At 50.9% G+C, this 25088-nt stretch overlaps 2 protein-coding genes and 1 long non-coding RNA gene across 6 annotated transcripts in view; 1 reads left to right on the forward strand and 2 right to left on the reverse strand.

Annotated features, from left to right (window-relative positions):
• Positions 1-208: 208 nt before the first annotated feature.
• On the reverse strand, positions 209-9690 carry SRF (serum response factor). Of its 2 annotated transcripts, XM_072832931.1 has the most exons (7): positions 8837-9676; positions 6970-7236; positions 5140-5401; positions 4474-4593; positions 3211-3402; positions 2842-2918; positions 209-2614 (listed from the first exon to the last, which is right to left on the reverse strand). In XM_072832931.1, exons 1-7 carry the CDS (start codon positions 9347-9349, stop codon positions 2519-2521), a joined length of 1527 nt encoding a protein of 508 aa, XP_072689032.1. In that variant the 5' UTR covers positions 9350-9676; the 3' UTR covers positions 209-2518. The 2 variants fall into 2 exon arrangements, with proteins under 2 accessions (XP_072689032.1, XP_072689033.1); XM_072832932.1 differs by lacking the exon at positions 6970-7236 and having other exon boundaries at positions 8837-9690.
• LOC140636992 (uncharacterized) lies at positions 6335-15131 on the forward strand. Of its 3 annotated transcripts, XR_012034253.1 has the most exons (6): positions 6335-6505; positions 8180-8272; positions 8871-10089; positions 10295-10919; positions 11740-11892; positions 14980-15131. It is a non-coding gene; the product is annotated as an uncharacterized lncRNA (long non-coding RNA). The 3 variants fall into 3 exon arrangements; XR_012034252.1 differs by having other exon boundaries at positions 8871-10919; XR_012034254.1 differs by having other exon boundaries at positions 6336-6505; positions 8871-10565.
• Positions 15132-16843: 1712 nt separating this feature from the next.
• PTK7 (protein tyrosine kinase 7 (inactive)) overlaps positions 16844-25088 on the reverse strand; it is a 64110-nt gene continuing 55865 nt past the window's right edge. The window contains exons 18-20 of the mRNA XM_072832934.1: positions 19352-19503; positions 18327-18505; positions 16844-17833 (exon numbers count right to left, since the gene is read on the reverse strand). Coding sequence (XP_072689035.1) covers positions 17673-17833; positions 18327-18505; positions 19352-19503 — 492 coding nt within the window. The 3' untranslated portion in view covers positions 16844-17672. The remainder of the gene's footprint in view (positions 17834-18326; positions 18506-19351; positions 19504-25088) is intronic.

Here is a 25088-nt window from a genome sequence, read left to right on the forward strand (position 1 = left end):
AAGGCCCCAGCTCCCAGAAATGTTCCTTCAATTAAGTTGCAGAGTTCCACAGCCCAGAGTGCCCCTTGGCCTTGCCATTGTTCTCATCAGGCGGCCAGGTTTGCTTCTCAGAGCAGCGGCTGGAGGTTGGTTCGCGTTCATACTTCCCTCCCTCCCTCCCTCCCTCCCTCCCTCTCTATGCGGAAAAACGGAGGCAAAGACTCCACAGTCTGTGCACAAAAATGATACATTTATTGAAAGAGTATTTTTTTTTAATACAAAAGAAAGCTCTGTACATAGGACTGTGACCATGTCCACTATTCCTGGGTCAGCATCCCAGGGGAAGTAGAAACCACTGACATACTCCATTCACACACACACACTCAGGCACACGCACGCGCGCACACACACACGCACACACACACTCCAGAGCCACCAAGAAAGGGAAATACCAAGGGTTGCTGCACATATAAATGCCACCTCATCCCTGACGCACACATGTTCTCCCAAGGCCACGCTCACACAACACACATTATAAGCACTTTGCCTGATTCACTCACTGGGTCTGTCTTTTGTGGGAAAGAGAGGAGGAATTCATCAGTCTCCTCCCCTGGGTGGGGGAGTGGAGAGTGAGTGAGTGATGGTGGAGTGAAACAAGAGCAGAGAAAGGGGGCTGGGCAGTTACAGACCTGAGTCCCAAGCTCCCCACTCTCTGGCCCCTGATTTGCCATGCCCCAGCCTTGTAAGCCACCCATAACCCCCAGCTATCTCCAGGAGAAAGCCCAGAACGGTGACTTCCATCTCGGCACCCCAAATCGGGGCAAGACAGCAATGGGGGTTAGAGGTTATGGGGGTTCTCAGACACATCGGCAAATCATCCCCTTGATAACTAGGCTGTGCGCACAAACTTCCCCCACCCCTTCACCTAATCACAGAAGCAGGATTGTTCCTCCTGAAGGCAGTCACAGGGGTTAATAAAACTCTACCCCAACTGCTGCCCTGTTCTGAAAAAGCTCCCTTTCTGGATAAAGGGGGTGAAGGTAGGCTCTGACACGGGGTAAAAGACCCTCCCCCTATGCTGGCCCATCCTCAAGGTCTACCCCAAAGGGGGCAGAGTGGGGTAGGGCACGGCCCCTGTACAAATTACATAAATACTGAGGTTACACTTAGAAAAATAAAGTCATTTTCTTCAAGGCTTTTTGTCTTAATTTAAAAAAGTTACAGTAGCTGCTCACTCCCTGGGAGAGCTGCCCATTTCTGGCTCCCCTATCTTTATATTCAGCCCAAGAGCTGCTCCCGTTTCTTCTGACCCCCATTCCTGCCTCTCAACCCCTCCCAGACCCCACCCTGCTCACTGCAACTTGGGCCCCAGGCGGCTGCAGGCCTGGGGGAGCACAAGGCTGCAATGCCCATGCATGTGGCACAAATGAAGTCAGTTGCCTCTACCTGACACCCTCCCACCCCCACCCCCACATTTGGTCTCCCTCTTCCCTCTCCCTTGCGACAGCCCTAGAGGGCAAAAAGAGACCCAGGGCTGCAGGTCACCCTGCCCACCCCGTTGGGGCATGGCCTGAGGGCCCCTCCCCCGGTTTTCTCCTGGCAACAACCCAGGACCGGGCAGTCCCAGAATCTCCCCTACACACTGGCGGGGCCCCGAGCTCATGGGGTGGTTCCGTCCCCAGAGGCCCAGTCAGTTCCGGGGAGCCCCAGGGCTCCCCAGGGAAGGGGAGCTTGGGCAGGGAGGGGGACGAGAAACACGCCATAAAAAAAAGTTTAAATATTTTAAAAATATATATTTATAGATTTGTTTTCACTTCGTCTCCTCAAATAAAAAGTTCAAAATCAACTTTTAAGTAAAGCAGCTGGGGGGAGAGGGGGAAGACAGGGTGAGAGGGAACACTGGCAGTTCCCTCCGACCCAGGAGTTCCTGGAGTCCCAAGGGGACCGGCAGGGCAGGGCAGGTGGCCCCAGGAACCTGCTCTGTGCACAGGCCCAGCTCTCAGGAGCTACAGGGACAATAGGGCATCGTGTGAGGGAAGAAGCCCCATCTCCCCAGGTGGCTCCCTGAGGGGCACGGATAGGGCTCTTGTCACCCAGCCTGTGACAGACACGGTGCTGACAGCAGGTCAGCAAGGAGGCTGGGAGAGGACCCCCACTGCTTCCTCGGGGGAACACGGTGCCTAGTCCCACAGAGGCCTGTGTGTGGGAAGGTGGGGCACGGTCCCATTGGATAAGCTAATACTCATGGCAAACATGGAGCCAAGCTGGCTAGGGGAGTCTGAGGAGGGAGGACAGCCCCACCATCAACAGAAAATGGGAGGTGGAGCCAGAAGGAGGGGAGGGGGAGGGAGGATGGGGTGGAGGGCAGGCTGGCCCATTTCTTTGGCTGGAGTGAGAGGGCTCAGTCCTGTGGCTGCCCACTCCTCCTCCCTGCCTCCCTCCTGCGGCCCGTCAACGTGTGTGTAAAGAAAACGTGAAAAGGCAACAATAAATAAGTGGTGCCATCCCTTGGGCCATCTGTCCAGGGTGGCAGGGCGGATCAGTCACTCTTGGTGCTGTGGGCGGCGTCCAGGTTCACCACCTGTAACTCGGTGAGGTTGCTGCTGCTCCCAGCCTGCTGCCCTATCACAGCCATCTGGAGGGAAGGGGGTGTGTAAGGAAAAGGAGGGCAGGAACTGACCAGCCAGCTCAAGCTTCCCCCTGCTGGCCTGCCTGTCCACCACGAGCCTGACTGGGAAAACAGATGGGCCTCCTGGCTTAGGGAATCTTGGCTTAGACCAATGGGTAAATGAAATCCCCAAAGTCAAGAGAAGGAAATGGCTGGGTTGGCTGAGGTGAGGTGAAGGGTGCCCCCACACCTACCTGGTGAAGCTGAACTGCAGAAACAGGGATCTGCACTGTCCCAGATGGTGCTGTCAGGAACACCTGGGGAACACCACCTGCATTGGGAAACCACAGGAGATACTCAAACTGCTTGCTCAAGAGAAACTTCCAGATACTAGTTGGAATGGAATGCATGAGTATCCTAGTGGACAGCAATGGGTGTGGGAATGTGTGTGCAAGCATCCGTGTGTGTGTGTGTGTGTGTGTGTAGTTTTATGTGTGGGCATCCTTGTTTGGGTATGGGTATATGAGTGTGTATATCTATGTGTGTATGTGGGGGGCCATTTGGATATGTGGGTATGTGAGGGAGGAGGACATGGTCCCCCTTAGCCCCAGCCCACCACTCACCTTGCTCCTGGACCTGGCTGTGGGACACCTGCATGGTGGACGGCGCCTGGGGGAAGGCATTGAGCACGGTGAGGCTGCCGTCAGCCAAGCCCGAGGTGGGTGCATACATCACCGCATGGGGACTAGGGTACATCATGTGGCCACCCACAGTTGTGGGCACAGATGACGTCATGATGGTGGCAGGCAATGTCACTGGCAAACACAGACACACATTAGGGAGGTTGACACCTGTCCCTACTGATCTCCCCCCATCCCACCTCCAGGAGCTCCAGGGCTCCGGAGTCCTCCTGCCATTGCCCAGGTCAGAAGCTTGATAAGACTTGTTCCTCTGATCCCTGTCATCGGCTAAGAAAAGCCTTATTTTTGTTTAAATACCAACCTTCTGTTTGAGCACCAACCTTTAATTGTATCCTATCACACTGTACTATTCAACTGTCTATCTCTCCAATTCTTCGTTCCAAGACCATAAGGTCCTGGGAGAAACAAGAATTGCAATGACTGACCCACTCCAAGGAAACTCAGATACTCCCCTTTGAGGAGGTTCCATTATCCCATTTTTTATTTCTCACCACTCCTCTCTCTTCCTTTTTTCTTTTTTCTCCCTCTTCCTAAACGTGTGGCTAACAAATTCATCTTTTCAACATCAAAGGTTAATATGCATAAGATCACCTGGGATCTTATTAAAATGCAGATTCTGATTCAGTAGGTTTGGGGATAAAGCTTATGAGTCTACGTTTCTATCAAGCTCCCAGGTGATGCTACTTCTCTGTCCATAGACCATATCTTGTGTAACAAGGTTATCAATAACAAGAACTTAAAAATAATTTAATTTTGAAAGTGTTTCATCATTTCTGAAATGACTAGAGACACTGAGCAGAATTATAGCTACTCAAAACCTAGAATACCCTCCCACAAGGAGACAAATGCTCTATAAATCTTTCCTGATAATTAAGCAAACATGTGTCCTTGGGAAGTAACTTCTCCTTTCTGGGCCTCCAGCTTTTTATCTGAATGAGAAGAAGGGTGGCTCCGATGGTCCCTAATTTCTTCCTGAAATCCAAAGCCCTACTGCAGGGCAGGATCCCAAACCCAGCCATCCTCACTTGACTTTCCCATAAGGATTAAGATAAAGGTTAAGCCAAAAGCCTCCATCTCCACATTAAGAAATTCTCTGACCTTAGTTATGGGAGGGGTATTGCTGGGCACCTGCTCCTAGGCCTCATGAAGGACGAAGGGCAGGGAGAAGAGAGCTTCAAGCTATACCTGTCCCGCTGGAGGAGGTCTGCGTGAGGTCTGTGCTGCTGTCGCGAGAGGGAGACGCTTGCTGTGGGGCCTGGTGCACCTGAATGGCCTGCACTGGGACCTGCTGGGCCACTGCCCCTCCTATAAGACACAGAGACTTACTCATGCTGTCCCACCCGGCCACCATTGGCACCCACAAACACCCCAGGCCCAAGGTCTGGCATGCTGCTCCCTAACTCCCATAGTTTCCTGGGGGCTAAAGAGGCTTTTCATGTCCTGAATCTTGTCTTCTTGGGTTTCTGCACTCTGCACTGGCCCCTCCCACCTCCTTCCACCCCTAGGCCTTGCCTCTGCCTCCTTGGTTGATATAGGAGCCGGCACCGAACCATCAAGAACATGACCTGTCCTCCAATCAAGGTAGGGAAGTGGGAGAATGTCTACTGTCCCTGTGGCAGGGGGACACAGGGCTAGGCTGGCTAGACAAGGCCAGAGGGTATGGTTGAAACTTATTGACAAGGACAGTAGGGGTCCCAGTGGGGAAGGGCATGCCTCCCAGTGGGACCCAAGTGGCTTCTCTCAGGTTCTGGCTGGCCCCTGTCCACCCTCCTTCTGAGCAAGGAAAGAGGTTCCCCTTGTGCCAGCCCTAAACCCACTCTTGGCATGCTCATTCTGCCCCTTGTGACTCACCAGGCATGAGGGTAAAGCTGGTAGGCAGCTGCATGAGGCCCCCAGAGGAGACAGGGCCACTGCCTGTACTCTTCAGCACAGTCCCGTTGGCACTGCTGACAGCGCTGGGGCTGACGCTAGCAGACACTGGTGCCAGGTAGTTCGTGATGGGGAAGGAGGGGCCGCTGCTGACTTGCATGGTGGTAGAGGTGCTGGGTGCTGTTTGGATGGTGGAGGTGGTACCCGGCAGGTTGGTGACCGTGAACGCCTGTTTCAGTGTGTCCTACACCCAGAGTAAAGACACAGCAGTGAGCCTCTACCAGACTCTGCCCCTGCAGCTTTGTGTGACTGACAGCCCAGACTGGAACCAGTGTGCTTGGGTTCAAACCCCAGCTCTGCCATTTACCTGCTGTCTGACCCCGGGCAAGTTACTGAGCTGCAGAGCTTCAATTTTCTGTCCATAAAAGAAGACTTACCGCATAGGTGTTTTTAAGATAAATAGGTGAATATAAATAAAGTGCCTGACACCTAAAAAAAAGTAATATGTATTTGCTGCTCTTATGATGATGATGATGTCATCATCATAATTTCCTGAATTCTGTGTCCCAATGGGCTATGAAAATCACATTGGCTGCGGAATCAGGACACAGGGGTCTATTCCCAGCTCTGGTACTGACCATCTATGTGATCCTGGGGAAATCACTTCCTCTTTCTGAGCCTCAGTTTTCCTGGGGGGGAAATGAAGGGGACTAGGCTACTATGTCCTCTTTAAAAACATCCTTCTAGCTCTGACTTGCTAGGTTTCTGAGATACGGACGGACGAGAGTTTTTCAGGGAACTTAGGGTTTCAGAGAGATCTTGGGTGTTTGGCAATTAAGCACTCATGTCAAATTCTTAAGATTTAAACTACCAAAGGAATTAATTCCTCCAGCAAAATTCCCTGAGAATAAACGAGCCCTACTGCTTAAAGAGTTTGCAACTACAGATGATATGCCGGAAAGAGGGGGAAAACCTGGAGCACTGACTCTTCCCTCGGTGAGCCTTTGTTCTTAGAAGGGGAAGGAGGAAGCCACGAGCTGAGAACCAAGCCCAGAGAACTGAGGGGGTTCAAATCCTGGGGGTGGGTCAGCGCGGGATGTTTGCTAGGCAGCCGAGTTCGAAGGCCTTGATTGGTGAAGGCGTTGCTAAGGCAAACAGTGCCGCTTCTTCCGATTGGCCAGTTAGTGAAGGGGCACCCGGAAGGTGGAGCTCCCTAGAGAAGCAACGGAGGAAGCCCCGCCCCCTCTCCTTACCGGGAAAAGGAAGGGGAAGGCGTAACTAGGGCCGGCATCCCTAGCAGCCGCGAATACACTCCCTAAACGTGCCCAGGCCCGGACATCCTGAAGAGGTAGGCGGCTGGCTAGTTAGGTAGTCTCCAGCCCAGTCAACCAGCCCGCCTCCCGACAGTGCTGGGTTCCCAGGACCCTGGGGCCCACGAGTGCTTCCTTCCTACTCCCTGGCAACCCAGCCTGCTGCGAGGGCAGGGCTAAGCTACGCCCCCGCCCCCAGCAGGGAGACAGCTGGCGGGAGGAATGCAAGGGCCCTGCCAGGCGGGCGGGCTGCAGGCGGGAGGCCGGCCTGGAGCCGGAGCCGGCCTTATAAGGGCACGGAGGCCGCCCGCTTATCTAGGGGGCCGGCCTCCTGTCAGGATGGCGAGGATGGACACCTGTCCCCTAGGATGAGGGGCACTAACCCGGCTCCGTTCCACATTAGTGGGCACCTAACCTGAGTGAGGGAGAGAGGTACCCCCTCCCCTCTCTGCCGGTGAAGCCCCTCCCCTTCCTTCCCCTCAGATAGGCGACCCAAACACACCTTGGTCTCCCCACTGCTGTCGGACTCCGACACCTGGTAGGTGAGGTCTGTCTCTTCAAAGCCCGTGGCACTCATTCTCTGGTCTGTGGTGGGGTCTGAGCGGGGTGGAGAGTCTGGCGAGTTGAGGCAGGTCTGAATCAGTGCCTTGCCAGTCTCACTGGTGATCATGGGCTGCAGTTTGCGGGTGGCAAAGGTATACACATGGCCTGTTTCACTGGCCACCAGCAACAGCACCTGTGTCCCTGTCAGCGTGGACAGCTCATAGGCCTGGGGAGTAGGGGGAAGGAGATGGGTAGATCAGCCAAACTTTTTCTACCTTCCTTGGGAAGTAGGGAAGAGAGGAAATACATAGTGATCTCAAGCCTCTGCTCCCCACCCAGAGACCTTCCTCTCCAGTGACTGGGGCAGGGGGAGGTATCTATCAAGATATCTGAAAGAGAGTTGGAGAGCAGAGAAACTACCCCATGCTACTCCTTTGAGAAGCAGCCACTGACCTGCAGATACCCCAAGCAAACACAGACCCCTAGTGACAGAATGTATAATCTCAGAGGACACGGAAGGGCCCAGGTAGCTGCTCCTGAATACAGCTTGGTGCCAGGAGTCTCACAGAGAGGGCTCCCACCCACCCACTCTTCACTGTCATAGGAACCAGACAGAATGAAGTTGCTATATCACTGGAAGTCCCGTAAGACATTAGGGATAAGGGGTCACATTAGTGCTAAACTGTCCTCATGTTTCTTCCCAGAAACTGCACAGGTCCTAACCTGTTGCCATTTTGTCCTCATGCCCTATCATACTGTGCTACCAGCTTTTTTCTTTCCTTGTCCTGATGCAACAGTGTCTGGAGTGATGGGAGATGGGAGCTAGGTTAGCAGCTACTACCCTGCCATGAACCCAGGGAAGGGACCTACAAAGGTGGCCCCACAGATGGCATCCTTACTCCCAGAAAAGTTCCACAACCCACCTTGGAAGCAGCTCTGGTTTCTATATGGGACAAAAATAAACACCAGCCAATGTCCCCAGGGTTCTAGCTTCTTGTTTCCCAGTTCATCTGCTTCCATCCCTCCCCCTCCCTTTCCTCTCTCCCCTTTTCACTAGATAGCTGGCTAGAAGAGGAAGAATTCCCAGGTACCTCTGCAAACCTCCCTGCCTTCCCCAAAACTCCATGCACAGACACTCCCTAAGGCTGGAAATCCCACTTGTCCCAAAGGCAGATGGTCCTGAAGGCTGTCCTGCAGAGTGCACCGGTTTCCAGTGGATGTGAAGGAAGACACATGGCCATCGTGGGACTCAGTGCCTGCTGGTCAGAGCAGCATCAGTTCTCCTGCACCCTGCTCCCTTACCTGGGGCTCCTGAGCCCCATTTGGTCATCAGCCCTGCCTCTCCTTCCAGCCAGCAATACTTGTGGTGCCCACCTTCCTCCTACACAAGCTGGCTCATTGTTGTTATAGAGCTCCAGCCTCTTCACCTCCATACCTTCCCGTAGGCTCCCTGCTTTTCCGGCACCCACCCCCGAACACCAGAAAGCACTGGGTCTAGGGACCCCCGCGTCTCATCACCACCCACCACCCATCACCACTCTCCACCCCTTCACTCCGCAAGGGCCCTCTTCCTCTCTAGCGCCCGTCACTCCCACCTCGGCGCCTTTCCCTCTTCTCTGGACGTTCCGGGCATCTCCCCTCTCCCCACATTTCCCCGGCGGCCCCTCCCCTTTCGCCCTCCCGGGGTAACAGCCATCCCCTCCCACACACCTCCTGCGGACTCGCCGCCTCTCACCTCCGCCTCGGCTCTGCCTTCCTCCCGGGCTCCCCCGGCGTGTCCCCACCCTCCCGGTCCCCCGTGGCCGGGCAGCCTCCGGGCCCTGTACCTTCTTCATGATGCCCGTCTTCCTCTTGCTGAAGGTCGTGTAGCGCCGCAGTTTGTTGTCGATGAACTCCATCTTGATCTTCACGCGGCCCCGAGTCTTCTTACCCGGCTTGGCCCCGCTCACCGCGCCACTCACCGGCCCATAGCCTCCGGTGGCCGCCGCCGCCGCCTCGGGCCCACCGACGAGCTCCATCTCGCTCAGGCTCCGCTTCAGGCCGCGCCGCTCCGCGCCCAGCTCCTCCTCCTCGCCCGACTCCGAGTCGCCCTCGCTGCCGCTGTAGAGGGCCCCCGCGGTGGGCGCCGGGGTGGTTGTCGCTGCTGCTGCAGCCTCCCGCTCGAGGCGGCCCGGCCCGAGCCCCGCGCCGTTCCCGGGAACCCGGCCCCCGTTAGCCCCGCGAGTCCCGCCGCCGCCGCCGCCACCTCCCGGCCGCCCCGTCGGGGTCCGGTTCAGGCTGCCCCCCAGGGCCGAGCCCCGGCCCAGCGCCGCCGCGGCCCCAGCTTGGCTCGGTAACATGGCGCTCAATGCAGGAGGGCGGACGGGCAGTCAGCGAGGAATCGGAGCCGCCGCCGCCGCCGCCATCGGCTTCCCGGCTCAACCCGGCACTCCCGCTGCTGCTAGAGCCGCTATCGCTGCCGCCGCCGCTGCTGCGAACCCGGGGCCCCTGCACGCCCGGGCCGACCTGGGCCCTCACTTTCTTGCCCCTGTGGCCCGGGTTGCCCCAGGCCGCGCGGAGCGCCCCCTGTCCGTCTGCTAGGGCGGCGCGCCCGGCGGCCGTCAGCGTCCCCCGGGGGGCAGGGGCTGCTGGCCGCGGCCGAGACGGCGGGTGGAGGGGGCCGGGACCACGCGCTGGCGGCGGAGGGATCCCCCGACCCTTCCCCCCATATAAAGAGATACAATGTTTCCTTTTATGGCGAGGCCGCTCCTTATATGGTGAGCCCCTGCGCCCCCGCCGCATTGGTCCGCGGTTCCGGCACCTCCGCTCCCCATTGGCCCACAGGGAGCGCTTATTTGCATAGACATACCGAACTCGCTGCTGTCATTCCGCGTCAGACGGCGACTCCGAAAGGGGAGGAGCCGAAGCCTCTTAAAGGAACAGGAGAGGAGTTACCGACTCCGCCCCCCGACCCGAGAATGGTAGAATTGGGAGGGACCGGAGGAGAGGAAGCCTGGGAGTGGACCCAGGCGCAGTCCTGCAGCGGGACGCTAGCAGCCCAGGGAACGCCGCACTGGAAGGGCTGGAAGCAAACACCGGGGTAAAACCTGAGAGGACTGTGCGGGTTGCAGTAAATGATATAATACAGCCCCAATTCCAAGGGAGTACAGGGATTGGAGCACTTCCCCACGCCTTCCTGAGGGAGACAAATTTACTGGCTAAGCAAAGGAGGCTTGGGTCCCCGGAGTCCAGACTCGTCGCTTCCCCTCCCCCCGACTTCCTTTCCCTTTCCCTCTCTTTTCAAGGCGACGACACTTTCCCACCAGGCTGGCTCCCCGGTCCTCATTCATCATCCTCTATACTGGAGGGATCTTTGGCAGACGGACATCTGGAAAAGACCGAAGGAGACAGTCGGCCTCCCGGTCCCCGAAGGGGGCAGGGAGACGAGATGAAGATCAGTGAAGACTTCCAGCTGCGGGCTGGACTGGGGGAGGAGGTGGTCCCAAGGATAAAACCCACCCCACCGCCTGTGCAAAAGCCTGGGAAAATGTAGAGCCAGGCAGAAAGTTACAGCAAGTAAGCAAGCCAGTCAGCCAGCCAGCCAGCGCGCGCGCGCACACACACACACACACACACACCCTTCTATGGATAGCCCATTGGGGGTGGGGAAGGAGGTAGTTTAGTTGGAAGAGGAGCGGGACAAAGCCCAGGTTCAGGGTGCGGGTCGACGTCCCAGCTCCAAAGCCTTGAACATAGCTTGGGCTTTGCTGTTACAGAAATTCAAATCTGAGATCAGCCTCTTCTCTAGCCCTGTGCCTGGAAACAAGTATTGGACCTCTCCAAATTCCATCATATTCCTCATCGTTGGTACCCACCCCACGTTGGGATCTTAATGCAAATTAAATGAGATGGAGACTAGAGCATAAAATGGTCAGTGAATAGTTAATAGAAACTATTAGGGTTAATAACTCCTGGGATAAACATTGGGCTGTCTTTAAGGAGATGAGAGAATGATGATTCCTGCCTTCAAAGTTTTTTTGTGAAGATTAAGCAGTTGGTCATGACCCTTCGGTGGTGGCGGTAATGAAATGAACTTAGTGTACTGCAGTGAGCATTTAAAATAATAAATTAGTGTGGGTATCCCTGGGTGGCTCAGCGGTTTAGCGCCTGCCTTCAGCTCAGGGCGTGATCCTGGAGTCCTGGGATGGAGTCCCACGTCAGGCTCCATGCATGGAGCCTGCTTCTCCCTCTGCCTTGTCTCTGCCTCTCTCTGTGTGTCTCTCATGAATAAATAAGTAAAATCTTTTAAAAATAAAATCGGGGCAGCCCGAGTGGCTCAGCAGTTTGGCGCCACCTTCAGCCCAGGGCGGGATCCTGGAGACCCAGGATTGAGTCCCACGTCAGGCTCCAAGCATGGGGCCTGCTTCTCCCTCTGCCTGTCTCTCTCAAGAATAAATAAATAAAATCTTTAAAAATAATAATAAAATAATAAATTATTGAGGGATCCCTGGGTGGCGCAGCGGTTTAGCGCCTGCCTTTGGCCCAGGGCGCGATCCTGGAAACCCAGGATCGAATCCCACGTCGGACTCCCGGTGCATGGAGCCTGCTTCTCCCTCTGCCTATGTCTCTGCCTCTCTCTCTCTCTCTCTATCATAAATAATAAATAAAAAATTAAAAAAATAAATTATTGAGATTACAAAATACAAGGGCAAATATTTTTGCATAAAACTTTTGTTTGCATTATTTTTAGGTTGAATTACATACAATGGCCATTTTATAGATCAAGAGGGTAGCATATTGCCGATTTCATATAGTTCAGCGTGGGTGTGTACCAGATAAAAATGTCGATTGCATTTCCTACTGTGAGCCAAAGTCCAAGGAATTTGATAAACAGTGAAACAAGGTATGTTCAAGTGATTTGTGAGAACTAACGTGTGTATATATATGCTCATCAACCTCTAACTACGGGAGTTAAGAGCCCTACTCTTCCCCATTTCCCAACAGTTCCAAAGATTTTTTTTCCTTTTCCTAATTTACTCTACATAACAGGTAGTTTAACATATGGAATGTGTTAGCTTAAGAGGAAGAACAGGTCAAATACATACATGGGTTCCAAATGGTGCTTGGGACTGTGATTTATCTTGAGTAGTAGTCATAACCACAGCCCTGGGCTGATTCCTGCCTGCCTTTGAAAGACTTTTTTGAGACCACTAGTTTAGACATGTGCAGGGTTGACAACCCTTAGCAGTGCACCCCAGAGGACAGCTACTGACTGCTGCATGCACTGGGTATGGTGTGTGGAATGAGCACAGCTCTCAGTTACCCTTTGTCACATAGACTGACCGCTTCCATTTCACCCAATCCCTGGACCATTGCACACCAGCCTTAGTGCCCTACACCAGACTGAATTACTGCATGTTCCAAAGCCAATATTGTTGATATAAATAAAGCCAAGATTGAAAACTGGCTCACAGGGCACCTGGGTGGCTCAGTCAGTTAAGCATCTGATCCCAGGATCCTGGGATGGGGTCCCTCATAGGGGTCCCTGCTCAGCAGAGAGTCTGCTTCTCCCTCTGTTCCTCTCCCTATTTGTTTGCTCTCGCTTTCTCTCAAATAAAATCTTTTAAAAAAGAAGAAAACTGGGGCTCACAGATGTGTTTTGTTTGAACCATGTAGTGTTTTTGAAATCAGGAGATTTACATAAAAATCTGGATTCTCTCAACAAATTCCAGTTTAAAAAAAAAAAAAATTCCAGTTTTTAGCAACTCCAGATCTTGCACCCACAAAAGCACTGTAGTGTGGAGCTGAACTGAGTGGTGGCCATAGCAGAGGCTTCTGCTCTCAGGTTCTATAGTCTCCACATGGCTCACTGAGCTCAGATAAGTGCCCTGCCTGGCCTCTCTGGAATGTGAGTTTGGTGCTTCTCTGATAAGGCCTATATCAAAGTGGCCCCTATGAAAGATGGGAGCTCATGTCCACCCCAGACCATGAAGGACCTCCAGAGGAGCATCAGAATCATAGCCGGATGCCCCAGATACCATACCATTCCCACCTTGACCTCTCTTTCTCCTGATTTTTTTTTTAAAGATTTTATTTATTTATTCATGAGAGACACAGAGAGGGAGAGGGAGAGGGAGAAGCAGAGACATAGGCAGAGGGAAAAGCAGGCTCCATGCAGGAAGCCCGATGTGGGACTCAATCCTGGGACTCCAGGATCATGCCCTGAGCTGAAGGCAGGCGCTCAACCACTGAGCCACCCAGGCATCCCTTTCTCCTGATTTTTATTACCCAAGTAATACCAGAACAAAATTAAGAATTGCTTTTAAAAATTGCTATTACACACACACACACACACACACACACAAAAAAAAAAAAAAAAAGGAGAGAGAGAGCAAGAAAGAAAGAGAAAACCAAAAACTACCTCTCTAAAAGTGTTTGCGTTTGGAATTAACCTTTACACAAGGATGCTTCATGGAGTAGAAAAAAAGATCTCAATTGTGATGGGAGCATTAGAGAGAATAGAAAGGAAAAGAGGTCTTGAGTCAGTGTGCCCAGGAAAAGTCTGGAAAGCCACACTCCAGAGGCTAGTAGTGCTTGCCACTGGAGAGTAGAGTTGGAGAGAGAGGAGTGTGTTTTTTGCTTTATACAAGTGTATACCATTTGACTTCTTCCATGATCATTGTAACTTTTTTCTCTTAAAATTAAGCAAAGAGGGCACCTGGGTCATTCAGTGGTGAGTGTCTGCCTTTGGCTTAGGTCATGATCCCAGGGTCTTGGGATCAAGTCCTGCATCAGGCTCCCCCAGGGAGCCTGCTTCTCCCTCTGCCTATGTCTCTGCCTCTCTCTCTTTGTGTCTGACATGAATAAACAAAGTCTTTTAAGAAAATTAAGCAGAAAAAAAAAAAAGAAAATTAAGCAGATAGAAACAGGATAGAGGTAGAATAAATGGATCTTGGTGATGGGCTGCATAGGGGAGAGGATACACAGGGAGGAGGGCTTATGATGGATGGAGTAAGGGTGACTATCACCCCAAAATCGGTACCATTGATGGAAAAAGAGAATTTGGCTGGAGAAGCAGGATTTTGAGGGAGTTTTCAGTTAGGGCCCAAGGAAGCAGGCAGTGAGAAATGCCCTGGAGGAAATGGGAAGTGTGGTCTGCAGCTTGAGGCAGAAGCTAGAATTGAAGCTAATGCTCTGGGAACTATCCACACTGAAGGACTGATTAAAGCCACACAAGGTGAGAGGAGATTCCAGAGGGTGAGCACACGGAGAGAGCAAAGCCAAGAACAGAATCCAGAACAGCTAGCTCTGGGGCAGGCAGGCAGAAGGAAGCCTCAGCCAGAGCTGGAGAAAGCTGGTCAGAGAAGGCGGAGATGGCTTACCATCACCAACATCAAAAGAGGAGAGTCTGAAAAGGCACATGTGACCAGCAGTGTAGCCATGGCCCATTGGTTAAGAAAGACCAGGAACAAGAGGAGGATTAGCCATTGATCTTCTAGAGTAGCACCTTCCTAATACTTCCGAGCACAACCCACAGTTATGAAATCATTTTACATCACAACTTATGGTGAATTAGATTGCTGTCCCCAACTCTTCACACTCTGTGGGTGGAATAGACATCCAATATCTTTTTTTAAAAAAGATTTTTTAAATTTATTTGACAGAGAGAGAGAGAGAGAAAGCACAAACAGTGGGAGCGGCAGGCAGAGGGAGAGGGAGAAATAGGCTCCTCGCATGCGAGGCTCCATTCTAGGACCCCAGGATCAAGACCTGAGCTGAAGGCAGACGCTCAACTGAACCACCCATGTGCCCCAACATCTGGTATCTTTTGTCACATGACTTTACAGTACCTCCTACTAGTGTTGATGTTGGGTTGCAACGTGTGATTTGTTTGGCCGATAAAACATTAACAGACTCATGATTATATATATATATGTGTGTGTGTGTGTGTGTGTGACTGGCTTGACCCCTTATGCCACTGTCACTGCAGGAGAGAATGCTCTGGAGCCAGCAGAGTAGACCCAAACCAGACCTACAGCCTGGAGCCAAGCCCAGCTTAACTCAGCCAGGTCCAGGCAAGATCAGCTGAACCTCACCAATCTGCAGATCCATGAGTGACAAAAATAAATTGTTGTAAGCAGCTGAGATTTGGGGCTTATTATACAGCATCACCAACCCAACTGCTGACATAAGCCAGGACACACAAACATGTATCAAATCTTACAAACAAAATTTTGTAAAAGAATTTTTACCCTTAAGGTATACAATGTACTCTGATAATTTCTATTGTTTCATTCTTTATTTTTTATGTTTTTAAAGATTTTACTTATTTACTTGACAAAGAGAGAAAGCAAGCACAGTGGAAGAGAGAGAAGCAGACGCCCCGCTGAGTAGAGAGCCTGACACAGGGCTCGATCTCAGGATCCTGGGATCATGACCTGAGCCAAAAGCTGATGCTTAACCAACAGAGCCACCCAGGTGCCCTTGTTACATTCGTTTTTATTTTTATTTTTATTTTTATTTTTCATTCATTTTTAAATGCTGGCTGCAACACATACTTTGAAAAACAATGTTCTAGAAAAACTGTTCTTGGGGTTTTTTTCCTCCAATACATCTGAGGAATAGAACACACTGTATAGCAACAAGTGAGTGGCTTACTTACTAGCTGTGCAACCTTGGCGAAACTACCAGACCACTTAAACCTTCAGTTTCCTTTTTTTTTTTAAAGATTTTATTTATTTATTCATGAAAGACAGAGAGAGAGGCAGAGACACAGGCAGAGGGAGAAGCAGGCTCCATGAAGGGAGCCCAATGTGGGACTCGATCCCAGGACTCCAAGATCACGCCCTGGGCTGAAGGCAGGCGCTAAACCGCTGAGCCACCCAGGGATCATTGTCCAACCTTCAGTTTCCTAATCTGAGACATGGGCACAATAATATCTGGCTACAGAGTAGTTGCAGAGATTAAATGAGATAATGCATGTTGAGTGCTTATCAAAGTCATCGGTATAAAGCAGGTCTCCAATAAATATTAGCTGCCATTTCCATTCCTGAGAACTACAGTGAGGAACAGAAGGAACCCAAGCAATTTCAGAGTTAAGAATGAGTTATGGGTGGTGCCTGGGTGGCTCAGTGGGTTAAGTATCTGCCTTCGGCTCAGATCAGGTCCTGGGATCCTGGGATCAAGCTCTCTGTTGGGCTCCCTGCTCAGTGGGGAGCCTGCTTCTCTCTATCCCTCTGCCCCTCCCCCCACTCATGTTCTCTCTCCTTGTCAAATAAATAAAATCTTAAAAACAAAAAGAATGAGTTATGGACTACTTTCTTTTGGATGGAGCATCAGGCTGAAATTACTGGAATAAGGCAGCTGATGACTGATAACAGCAGCTCTAACTAACAAACGGGCAAGAATCAAACCAGTTGAGTGCCCGCAACAATGGCATCAATGAGGCATCAAGCACCACCTCTCTGCTCCGTTCTACCCATACTCTCTCCCTCCTAGGGCCCTAAAGGGATTCAGAGACCTGATCCATCATTAATGCTTTCTCCAATCTTTAACATACCCCCTCTTTCCTCCTTCTACCCTCCCCACCTGAGCATGAGGATTAAGCCCACCAGCAAAGAATAAGTAGCTGGCATTCAAAGAGCAACACGGGGTCACACAGACAAGTGGTGTCTTGCATCCTTCGAGCCCATATTCTCAATTGTTCCATGAACTACAGAGAAAGACCAGAGTCTACTCGTTATTCCTGTCCAAACCCCACCAGACTTCATGATGGGACACGGATGCTTCTGGTAAATGAGGGATAAAGGGAGGCCATCCACGGGCTAGGGCAGGGAATGAGCATTAGAAGCAGGTTGTAAAAAAGGCTTCTTTATTGAGAGCAGCGAGTGTTAAAAAAACAAAAACAAAAACAAAAACAAAAAACAAACGAACAACAACAACAATACAGGTGTGAGGCAGGGGTGGCCCACCCTCCCCACCTCTTCCAGGGTCCACCCCTCCCTCCCATGCCCCCCACCCCACGCTGCAAGTACATACAAAAGCCGCCCATGGTGCATACAAAAAGGGCGGATTATATAGTGTCAAAAGCTCCTGAAAACTCCTTCATCTGCCAGGCACTTAGGATGAGGAAAGGAGAGAAGGTGGGGAGGAGACATGGGGCTGGGTCAGTGTGCACAAGTCCATGGGGTGAGGACTCACTGGCGCATTCTCTGTAGTCCTGGTGCAGACCCAAGGTGGGCCTGGTAGACCAGAACTCTACAGGAACTTGAGTATATTAAGGAGCTCCCCTCAGACCCAGCTCTTCTCCAGCCGAGCCCTCCCTGGGCCAGGTTGGCAGGTGAGTGGTAGAACTGGACCTGGTCAATGGGAGGAGACCCAGGCCAGAAACTGGGGTTACCTGAGGTACCCATACTGTCCCTGATGGGGGAAGTGGTGGCAGAGAATGCTGCCCAGCTCAAGGCTCTAGTGACTCAATCTGGGTCTGAATCAGCCTCCCCAAAGGGCTGAGGATGAGGAAGAAGAGGAAAGCCCAGGCCCTGCCCAGACCTTAATAGTGCCTGTGGTCCCAGGGTCCCTGGGGCCAAGGAGGAGAGGGATCTTGCCCATCATGCTGTGGGTACCCCTCAAGAAGTCCTCCCTTGCCCACACCATCCTGAGGCACAGCCTGCCTGGGCTCCTTCCTCACGGCTTGTTGTCTGCGGGGTTGTCTCCCAAGGTGTTAGCGATCTCACTGAAGGAGGGCCGGTCCTTGGGACTGAGGGCCCAGCAGCGTTGCATCAGCCGGTAGAGTTTGGAAGGGCAGCCCTCAGGCTGTGGGAGTCTAGCCTTCCCAGCCTGCAAGTCTGCAGGGAAGATGGTGGATGGAGCATTAGTTGAAACATTTAACCACCTGTCCAAACCCCATGGAGCCTGTAGTTCCCATAAGCAGCCATGTGAGGGCGACTGGGGGTCAGGGGTGCTGGCCAGTGGTGGGTGGGCACTGACTCAAGGACCATAAGGAAGTACCTTGCAATCAAAGGTGATGACTCCCCTGGCCCTGGCCCCAGCAATCTCTGGCTGGTGGGGGAAGGGTTCACGGGAGGGAGCCAATGCATGAGGACTGAAGTAGGGTCAACGGGCAGGCATCAGAGCGGCTGGACTGGGCACTGGGGTCAAGGACTATTTACCAACCACTATAAAAGTATTAATCAGTATGTCAACTGGAGTAGCCACATCTGTGCACCTGCTAACACCAGCCCTGAGAGGTGAGACAGGCTAAGTGGGCCCCAAGACGCTGAGCAAATTCTCTACCTGGAGCACATCTGGAATTGTCCCTTAGAAACACCAACCGCCTACCTGCCAGCACTTCGTCATCTGCCTGCCCACTGTGGGGCATCTCTCCGTGGGTGAACACTTCCCACATCAGCACACCAAAGGCCCAAACATCTGACTTGGTGGAGAAATCCCCCTCCAGGATTGCCTCGGGGGACATCCAGCGCAGTGGCACCCAGGCCTGACGGAAGTGGTAGTACTCGCTGCAGGAGAGAAGGACACACAGGACTGGGCTGGGGCCTCCATGGCTCAGAGGCCAGATGGGGAACACAGCCTGGGATCCTAACCTCATCCCAGGTCCAAGTCTCAGCCCCAGGCTGAAACCCAACCCAAGGCACCCAAAGAAATCAGTAGCATTTATGCCGAGCACAGGGGTGCAGTAGGTGAAAATCTGGAGGCCACCACATGGGGTCTGATGGTAAAAAATTCCATTAAGAATCCAAATTTGCCTAAATGTTCATATTTTTAAAAGCTAACAATCACATATATTTTCTGTTTAAAACAAAACATGAAAAACGAGACCACATTAAATGGAAAGAAAACTTAAAGAGCTTTACTAGCAAGCGATATACCAATTATGACTAAAGCAACAGCCAGACGAGCTGCAGTGACTCAGAGCCAGGGTGATTCGTAGGGGCATTCCCCAAGAGGCTGTACAGTGTGTGCAGGCACTCCAGAGCAATCTCTGGCTGTGGCTGCTGAGCTCGAAGTCTTTGGGCTTCAAGATGGTATTTACTGAATTCATCAGAGGGAAGCATATGAATAGTTAAGTTACAGATAAATTGTTATAAAGTTTGACTAGTTATTTAAAAAAAAGGCTTGTAATGTTTTATCCCCAGAATAAAATGTATAAGCATCAGGGACCTGTGGTCCATTGGCTAGGAAGCCTGCTGCTCATCTGGAGAAAGGATGGGGTGGGGGGTGGGGGGGCTCTGTCCCCTGCCCAAGCCCTCCAGCTTTGGACCAAGCAGACACTAAGCCCTTTCTCACACGCTCCCAAAGCCCATGTGGCCTCTGCCCGGCACCATACCCGACTTGTGCCCTTCTACCTGTTGTACACGTCTTTGCTGAGCCCCAGAGCCGACACCTTCACCTGTCTCTGGGCGCTGACCAGGCAGTTCCGAGTGGCCAGGTCCTTGTGCACAAAGCGATTGTTGGACAGGTGCTCCATGCCCAGGGCTACCTGGGTGCACAATGCCACCTGCAACGAGAGAAGGCCCTTTCAGAGGTGCTGGGACTAGAGATCAACGCAACCGTCCTCGACACAACCCTTGTTGAGGCCTTAATGCCATCAGTGCAATGCACAGGAAGCCCCAAAACAAAGACACAACAGCTTCTCTTTCCCTCTCTGTAAAATGTGGGTATTGACAGCCCCCGTCTCACTGGGTTGTTAGAAGAACCGAGTTGACTGATCCTTGGTTTTGGCTGAGGTCATGATCTCGGGGCCATGAGACAGAGCCCCAGCTTTGGGCTCAGCTCAGCAGGGGGTTTGCTTGAAATTCTCTCTCTCCCTCTCTCTCTCTCTCCCCCTCTGCCCCTCTCCACCACACTCACACGCTCTCTCTCTAAAATAAGTCTTTTTGGGGATCCCTGGGTGGCTCAGCGGTTTAACACCTGCATTCGGCTCAGGGCGTGATCCTGGAGTCTCGGGATCAAGTCCCGCATCGGACTCCCAGCATGGAGCCTGCTTCTCCCTCTGCCTGTGTCTCTGCTTCTCTCTCTCTCTTTCTCTGTGTCTTTTATGAATAAATAAAATCTTTAAAAAAATAAAATAAGTATTTTTTAAAAAGAGAGAAAAAATAACTGGGCAGTAATCATAGCTTACGTGTCCGTTTTTTACTTCAAAATTATGCATTTTCTTCTCGTTATGTTTAAAACAAACAAAACAACAAAATGTGTGTATGAGTACAAGTGTATAAATATACATACACACGATTGATTGCCTCCAAGGAGAGGAGGTGGGGACTACAGAGTAGAAAAAGAGGGAAATTTAAATACTGTTTAAATTGTGAACTGCAGGAGCACAGGTGGCTTAGTTGGTTAAGCGTCTGCCTTCGGCTCAGGTCATGGTCCCAGGGTCCTGGGATGGAGCCCCACCTGGGGATCTCTGCCCAGCAGGGAGTCTGCTTCTCCCTCTGCCACTGCCCCTTCCCCTGCATGTGTTCTCTCTCTCTCACTCACTTTCTCTCAAATAAATAAAATCTTTTTTTAAAATTGTGAATTGCATATGGAAAAATCTATAATGTATACATGTGTGTATATATATGTATGTGTGTGCATATATATATACACACACACTTCCACAAATAATCATAAAGCTCACACCCAGGTAACTGTCACTAAGTAAACAAACAAAAACAAAACCCAACAATGCTAGAATCCTTGAAATCACAAGCGTTCCTTCCTAATCGTATATTCTCCCTCTTGAGAGGTAACCACTATCCCAACTTTTATGATAATAATTTCTTGGCAAGGGACGCCTGGGTAGCTCAGCGGTTGGGCGCCTGCCTTCAGCACAGGTTGTGATCCCGGGATTCAGGATCAAGTCCTGCATATTGGCGTCCCCAATTCATTTATCTTAATGCCAATGAATTTTTTTTTCTAGTTTTTCTCTCTTTTTTTTTTTTTAAGATTTTTTTTTAATTTATTCATGAGAATACACAGAGAGGAGAGAGAGAGAGAGGCAGAGTCACAGGCTCCATGCAGGGAGCCCAACGCGGGACTGGATCCCGGGTCTCCAGGATCACGCCCTGAGCTGTAAGCAGCGCTAAACCGCTGAACCACCGGGGCTGCCCGCCATTCTAGAAAATAATATGGAGTTTCTTCAAAAACCTAAAATTGGGGCACCTGGATGGCTCAGTTGGTTGAGCATCTGCCTTCAGCTCAGGTCATGATCCTGGGGTCCTGGTATTGAGCTCCATGTTGGGCTCCCTGATCAGTGGAGACCCTGCTTCTCCCGCTCCCTCTGCCCCTATGCTCTCTCTCAAATGGATGGATAAAATCTTTAAAAACAAAAAAACAAAACAAAAAAAAAACTAAACTAAAAATAGGGACACCTGGCTGGCTCAGTTGGTAGAGTGTGAGACTCTTGATCCCAGGCTCCTGAGTTTGGGTCTCACCTTGGACGCAGGAATTACTTAAATAGATTTTTAAAAACTTAAAACAATTTTTTAATTAAAAAATTTTAAAGTCATACATAAATGGTTTGGGAAGAAACAAACAATACAGAACATGTTTAAAAGTTACATAAAACTATACTTTGCTAACATGAGCAAAAACAAAATGAAACATGGTCTCAACCTGTATTGTCAAAAACAGTAGCCTCTCACCCTGTGTGACTACTTCAGTGAGTTAAAACTTTTAATATTTTATTTATTTATTTGAGAAGGAATGAGTGAGAAAGAGTGAGCATATGAGCAGGGGCAGAGGGAGAGGGAGAAGCAGACTCCTCTGCTGGGGCAGAGAGCCCAAAGCAGGGCTAGATCCTAGGACCCTAGGATCATGACCTGAGCTGAAGGCTGACACTTAACTGACTGAGCCACCTAGTGAATTAAAACTTAATTAAAAATTTGGTGCCTCAGTAGCTCTGGTCACATTCTAAATGCTCAGTAGCTGCATGAGGCTAGTGACTGCCACAATGAACAGCAGTAGATGTGAAATATTTCCATCATTGCTGGGAGTTCCTTAGCGCTGATCTGAGCCACCATCAAACTGGACCTATCTACGTATCCGATATATTGGCTGACACTGCATCTATAGCAGTGCTGAAAAAGGATGCCACCAAAAGTTAGGAAAGAATCTCATCTTCCTGGTGTATTTTCCTGATCCAAAGTGAAGACAAAAGACCTCCAGATAGCTTCCAACCAAACACATAGAACCAGTGGTGAGGATTAAAGAAGAGGTCAGGCGAGCAGGTGCACCAGGATGAATAACAACCCCCTGGGTCAGAGTCCCCTCCATGGTATCTCCATGGAAAAATAGAATCCACCATACACCCAAAATTGCCCCCATACTGCCATCCTCAGAATGCTCCATGTGCCACTGGTGGTAAAAGGGCCAGATGACCGCTGAAGTGGTCCTATCATTAACAGATGGACTCCACTCCAAGCTTCAGAACTGCAGGGCATTGTCCAGCCTTGCAGGTCATCTATAAGGGACAAAGGCTTTTGTGATACGTCCTCGTAGGACTTCCCAGTCCCCTCAGCCTGCTCTCTGTTCTGGCTTATTAGCGTAACAGTCTGCCACTAGTCAAGGGAAACAGAAGAGAGTGGACTTGGCATGGTGACTAACTTGCTATCTTTCCAGCGGGGCGGTGTTTCTAGAAATACTGGCTAAGTGAGGAGAGTAAAAGGGAATTCTGTTAGATACCAGCCAATTAAGTGTTTCCTTACCACTGGGCAAGGTGCCATCAGATGGCCACAGGATTCGTTTTCAAATACCGTTATGAAAGCCTGCTCTTTGGGAAAGACCAGGCCCACCCCTTCCTTTCCAACATGACCGTCTCAGGGTTTGCCCAGGTTCTGGCTAACCCCTCGTGACACTGTGGTGCTGTTTTCATGCTACGGCATCTAACTACATACTCTGCTGTCCTCAAGGTGTGCTGAGCTGACCCTCTGCTCCTTATCCCGTCCTTAGCTTGCAGAGACCCACAGAGAAGTCACAGGTTACAGCTGCCTGACTTCAAAATCTCCATCATCTCATCAGATACTTGAACAGGCATTATCTATAATTATGCCAATACCCAGGGCCTGTGTCTGATTTCCATCACCATCCTCTGTAGTCCTGAAATTCTCCTGAGGGTTCCGGCAGCCACACCAACTAGGCACTCTCATTTCAATTTGACCTGACCAGGGAGCACCCTGCCTCCCATGCCACCCCCCCTTAAAAACTTAACTCTTCCTCCTTCCATTCCCCTAGAGCCCTAGGAATATAAAGTGGCATAACAGCTCACTAGATTATTAGTACAAGGAAACATCTACAAGTTTTAGTATATCTTTCCTGTGAATCTTCATGGAATCCTCAAAAAGCAGTGTTTTTCAAACTACTGATCAAGACCCACATGGGTCTCAAAATCAATTTAGTGGGTTAAATAGGATCGAAAATATCAACTGCATCAAATAGTGTTTTGAAGTATAATTTGGGTTCTGTGTGTGTGTGGCATGATGTAAAACACATTTCTTATAGGGGATCCTGACAACAAACATTTCAAAGCTACTATCCTATATACCAGGACTCCTTGAACCTTAATGAGCTTAAGAATCAGCTGGAGAGGGGCACCTGGGTGGCTCAATCTGTTGGGCGGCTGCCTTTGGCTTGAGTCATGACCTGGGAACCCTGAGATCAAGCCCCACATCCGGCTCCCTGCTCAGTGGAGAGTTTGCTTCTCCCACTCCCTCTGTCTCTGTGTGCGTACATGCATGTGCTCTCTCTCTCAGGCTCTCTCTCTCAAATCAATCAATCTTTTTTTTTTATAAGGATGGCGGTGGAGGTTATGCCGCACACAACCTTCCTTTTTTTTATTTTTAAGATTTTATTTATTCACAAGAGACACAGAGAGAGAGAGAGGCAGAGACACAGGCAGAGGGAGAAGCAGGCTCCATGCAAGGAGCCCGACGCGGGACTCGATCCCAGGTCTCCAGGATCACACCCTGGGCTGCAGGCGGCGCTAAACCGCTGCGCCACCAGGGCCGCCCTCAATCAATCAATCTTAAAGAAAAAAAAAAAAAAGAATCAGCTGGAGAGCTTATCTGAAAATCGCAGGTCCTCAGACCCCATCCTTAGATATTCCTAGACCCTCAGTCTAGAAACCTGCGTTTTTTATTTTACGCAAACCTCCCTTCCCATTTGATGTAGAATATTGTCCTATGAGTGTGTAGAACACAACTTATTAAAGCTCCCTCATCAGATTTAAGCTGCAAGGGGGAGAAAATGGGAGACAGATCCTTAGCACAGGTGGTAATAACTTTTAGCTAATGAGAGTCCTTCAGGTCATGTGACAGAGGTAACTAATGGACTTCTTCCTGTCTGCCTGTGTCCCTGTCGCAAAGAAACCTACCTGACTCCCCTCTTTCCTGCAGCCATCCCCTTCCTGCCATTCAACTACTTCCTCTCCTTGAGAACTGAACTCAAATTGTTCTTTTGACCAGGAAACCTTCTTTGTTAACCACACTGTCCACCTAAAGGATGTGAAAGTCTTTAATATCTCTTGATTTGTATTTCTCACTCACTTTCCGTGTCATACCTGAAGTCTATAAGGCACATGCCATAATAATTTTCCTAAGCTCCCCTACTAGATCCTAAATGCCCCAAGGATGCCTGACAGTTTCCATTTTGCAACCCCAAGGGCCCTTATGGCCATGACTGGCTCAGTAACAATTCACTGGCTCCTTGCATGTCCTGAATTGTGAAGTTTGGGGCCCTGACATCCTATTTAGGCAGAGTAGCACCTCCTGTCCTGTGGCTTTCCATCTACAGCTACTGCAGACAGCTGCTGAGGCTTCATGACGATGGAGGCAAGGGATTGGTGTCAGGAGGCCAGCCACAGACAATGTGGGGCCAGATGACTCGTCCTATGTGGGCCTCAGTAAATTCATCTGTAATTATGAAGAAGTCAGCCTGAGGGGCTCAGACTGACTTCCCCAGAGAGAGCAGGGGTGACCAGGGTGCCACTTGCCTGACTAATCAACGAGCCATGTCTTTCTGCCCTGCCTCCAGAACCTGTGACCTGGGTCAGCCTACAAGGCAAGGAAAGGTCACCTGCTAGGGAGGGCCCTAGGAGTCACTGCC

The sequence above is a fragment of the Canis lupus genome, chromosome 7 (genome assembly GCF_048164855.1).
Source record: "Canis lupus baileyi chromosome 7, mCanLup2.hap1, whole genome shotgun sequence".
NCBI lineage: Eukaryota > Metazoa > Chordata > Mammalia > Carnivora > Canidae > Canis > Canis lupus.